General features: G+C 36.1%; 1 protein-coding gene across 1 annotated transcript in view; it reads right to left on the bottom strand.

Annotated features, from left to right (window-relative positions):
- Positions 1-2,133, bottom strand: part of ABCD2 (ATP binding cassette subfamily D member 2) — a 61,137-nt gene that overhangs the window by 16,138 nt on the left and 42,866 nt on the right. The window contains exon 7 of the mRNA XM_030887339.2: positions 1,505-1,650. Within this exon, the coding sequence (XP_030743199.1) occupies positions 1,505-1,650 (146 nt within the window). The remainder of the gene's footprint in view (positions 1-1,504; positions 1,651-2,133) is intronic.

The following is a 2,133-nucleotide window of genomic DNA, read 5'->3' as shown; positions in this document are numbered from 1 at the left end:
GAGTGTGATCGCATAACTCATCTTAAAGGTGATTTAACCATGGGGGTGGGGAATTTCACCATGGAGGTGCTCTAAAATGGATGCGGGGGTGATTATACAATTCTCCTTGATATGATTGAACTATTGAATGATAAAATATGGAAATTATTTGCCATTAAAACTGTTGGAAAAATCAAATAGAATTGCCCTTAGTGGAGCACAGTGAATTATGAGTTACGCTACTAACTCTAAGGACCAACCACCAGCTAAAGACGAGAATTTCATGCCTGTGAAGAGTTACAGTCTTGAAAACTGACAGGGGAAATTCTATTCTGCCCTGAAGGGTCCCCAAAAGTCAGAATCAACCTGATGACAGTGAGTTTGTTTGTTTGCTCATTTGTTTCAATGGCTCTTAGTCATCCTTCTGAACTCACACCTGTAGCTCAATTCTCAGCCAAACAACAGACAAGTCTATAAGAGGAACACGATTTACATACATACACCTTACACACAAATTAATCAACCATTTACAGTCAAGAGGGGAGCATTTCCCAAAGATGAAAACTTCAGGGTGCTAGAGAAGGAGGGATGGAAACAGGAGACTCGGGGAAATGGGATAAGTGATGATACACCAAGGGGACTCTAATGGATGAGAAGAAACAAAATGTGCATGAATTGTTGATGTGAAACTTTTAATCTACCCTATAAACTTTCACCCAATTCACAATAAAAAGTCTTAAAGAAATACTGATAATACCATTTGCCACTAATTCTTCTGCATTCGCTAAATCTTGTGCCACTGTACTAGTTTACAAACAGCCTTATTTAATCTTCACAAAACCCTCATAAGGTAAACATTTATGGCCAGTTTACAGTTTGAAATACAAAGAGGAGAGCTATGATGAAATCCCATCATAATTTTTTACTCCAAAGCCCACAAGCTCAGTCAGACATGTGGGCACTTTCTGATAAGGCAACTGGCATGGGAAATACAATGTGCAAAATGAAACCTGGAATTCCAGCATGATATATGTTACATGAATTAGAAAATTATTTGAAAGTGTAACTATTGGAAAATAAGTATTATTTAAAGCTCAAATGTTTTATATTGAAAAACCAAAATACAGAAGTGTCTATAAATACTTTATCTAATTCTCTGGCGGGGTGGGGGAGAGAGGGAGTAGATTAAAATTTTAAATTCCATTGACATCTAGTTCATTTCTACTGTGGCAATCCTATAGGACAGAGTGGAATTTTACCAAAGGTATTCCAAGGCCGTAATTCTTTACAAACACATATGGCCACATATTTCTCTCACTGAGTGGTTGCTGGGTTTGAACACTGAACCTACTGGTTAGCAACATAGAACTTAACCCCTGCACCATCAAATACCTAAAACCATAATCTCTACCTTTATATGGGTGCTTACATTCCAATAATAGCATAATTCAGGGACGAAATATTTACTCAATTTAATTTAAAAAAAAAGAAGTTAAAGGCATGAAAAAAGAATGATAGGCTTTACCTCCTTCTCTTTGAACTATGTGGTAGAGGTGGACAGTGTGCAGAATATGTTCTAGATCCTCGTCTGTGTAACCTTTATCATGCATTTCTTCCACTGAATCAGGATAAATAACTTGATCCCGAAGACTTCCAAGAGACATGTATGGCCTGAAAAATACCGTGTACACAATAATCCTAGTGCAAACTCATGTTACTTAATGTGACAGCTTATAGTCATGTGCAACCTTCAGAGAAGACTTTCAATAGCACATTTCTAAAGTAATATTTGTTACCAGATGATGCATGTCTTTCTCAAGCACAACAGGATAACAAGTTTGTATAAAAATGTATTGAGACATCGCCACAGGAAAAGCTTTTATGATAAATTGGTATTTTCAACAGAGAAATACATATTTTCCTGCCTTCTATTTGACAAACTGCTTTTCTCCTTCATTTAAAAGTATTTTGGGAAAAAAAGTATGTTGGTTGAATAGTATAGTTTAGGTTTTTGACCCAGTAATGCAATCATACAAAACAATATGAAGATGCTATTCATAATAAGAGAAATGCACATTAAAACTACATGGAGTTTCACACCAGATAAGCAAAACTTCAAAAGCTTTTAACACACTTAGCAAACAGGACTATGGG

Source organism: Echinops telfairi, unplaced genomic scaffold (genome assembly GCF_000313985.2).
Source record: "Echinops telfairi isolate 266 unplaced genomic scaffold, ASM31398v2 ScPeMD7_7406;HRSCAF=8444, whole genome shotgun sequence".
NCBI lineage: Eukaryota > Metazoa > Chordata > Mammalia > Afrosoricida > Tenrecidae > Echinops > Echinops telfairi.
This window is presented reverse-complemented; position numbering and strand designations above follow the sequence as displayed.